A 1,709-nucleotide genomic window follows, 5' to 3' on the forward strand; every position below is an offset into this window, starting at 1 on the left:
TATTAGGTTATCTGTTTGATATTGCATAGCATGCTTGTTTGTGAGTGCCTGTTTGGGATAATTGAAGCACTAGACTTTTGATATTGAGACTGATCACCTTGATATCGATTGTTTGGTGTAGACGGGAACCCTACATGGCTACTCGCGGGCAAGGTCGAACACATACGCGAGAAAGTAGGAATGAGTAACCAGCTGACAATCACGCCGAATTCATGGCGGCAATGGCGAATCTCGCTAACAACATGGAAGCTAATGCTGTTGCGACTCTGCAGGCTGTGCAGAGATTGGGCCAACCGACTGGGAATGGCAACGAAAATAGGAATGGCGAGGGGAATGCCAATGATAATGCTGAGGGTAACGACAATAACACGGGAGGAGTTCCGATGACCTTGGCGACGTTCCTCAAGGTTCATCCACCCACTTTTCGAGGATCCACAAATCCTACTGAAGCGGACCACTAGTTCCAGGCAATTGAGCGTGCTTTACAGGTGCAGCATGTTCCCCTCAATCAATATGTCGAGTTTGCCGCTTATCAGCTAGCGGGAGAAGCCCAGCCCTGGTGGCAAGCTGAGTGTCGTTTGCTACAGCTTCAAAATGCTGACATTCCATGAGAGGTGTTCCAAACGGCTTTCTATAAGAAATACTTCCCTGAGTCTGCAAGGGAAGCAAAAGAGATGGAGCTAATGCAGCTGAAGCAAGGTTCCATGTCTGTGGCAGAGTACACCAACAAGTTCGAAGAGCTTTGTAGGTCTTCTCGAGTGTGTCAGGGTGACCCGGAGACTTACGAGAGTTGGAGATGCGTTAAGTACCAGAGGGGTTTGAAGGACAACATTATGACTGCTGTGGCTCCTATGGAGATCCGTGTCTTTTCCGACTTGGTGAATAAGGCTAGAGTAGTGGAGGAGTATGCCAAGACCGTGGCGGCATCTAAGGACACTCATGGAGGGAGCTCTAGTCAGGGGGCGTGGCAAGTATTTTCATCCGAGAGGACAAAGCTTCTAGAGAGGAGGATATGTGCCTCAAGGCCAAGGGGGCTTCAGAAAGAACAATCAGAATCAGTTTCAGTATGCTAAGGGAAGAGGAAATCAGAGTAAGAGTTCTCCGAATTTAGCTTGTAATCATTGTGGACGTTTTCACCCTTATGACTCATGCAAGATTGGTTTAGGTGGTTGCTTCAAGTGTGGGTTGCCTGGCCACATTGCGAGGGATTGCCCTCATGGGAGGAATCAGAATGCGGGCCAGAGTCAGCATCAAGGTCGAGTCTTTGCTGTGAATGCCAAGGATGCTTCCAAGGCAGATCCACTTATGAGAGGTATATGTCTAATTGCTGATAAATCCTTAGTTGCATTATATGATACTGGAGCTTCGCATTCATTTATTTCATTTGCTAAAGTTGAGAAATTAGGATTGAAAGTGTCAAAGTTACCTTTTGATCTGCATGTGCATACTCCGCATCAAACAGTTATGACTAGGTCAGGTTGTAAATAAGTAGGTTTCAAGCTTGAAGGTAGAGACTTTGTGCACGATTTGATCAATTTACCGATGGTGGGACTGGAGATGATTTTGGGGTTTGATTGGTTGTCGAAGAATCGGGTTTTGTTGGATTGCTTTGAACGGACTATTCGGTTTATGCCGGAAGGAGAAAATGGAGCAGTGGTAGCTACGGGGTACTACCTGAACTCTGTAATGGTGCATTATAGTGGAGAGGA

At 46.6% G+C, this 1,709-nt stretch overlaps 1 protein-coding gene across 1 annotated transcript; it reads left to right on the forward strand.

The window, feature by feature from the left end:
• LOC110271450 lies at nucleotides 213–1,488 on the forward strand. Its single transcript, XM_021122375.1, has 3 exons — nucleotides 213–407; nucleotides 615–1,064; nucleotides 1,156–1,488. The coding sequence occupies exons 1-3, from the start codon at nucleotides 213–215 to the stop codon at nucleotides 1,486–1,488; spliced, it is 978 nt and encodes a 325-aa protein (XP_020978034.1).

The sequence above is a fragment of the Arachis ipaensis genome, chromosome B04, assembly GCF_000816755.2.
Source record: "Arachis ipaensis cultivar K30076 chromosome B04, Araip1.1, whole genome shotgun sequence".
NCBI lineage: Eukaryota > Viridiplantae > Streptophyta > Magnoliopsida > Fabales > Fabaceae > Arachis > Arachis ipaensis.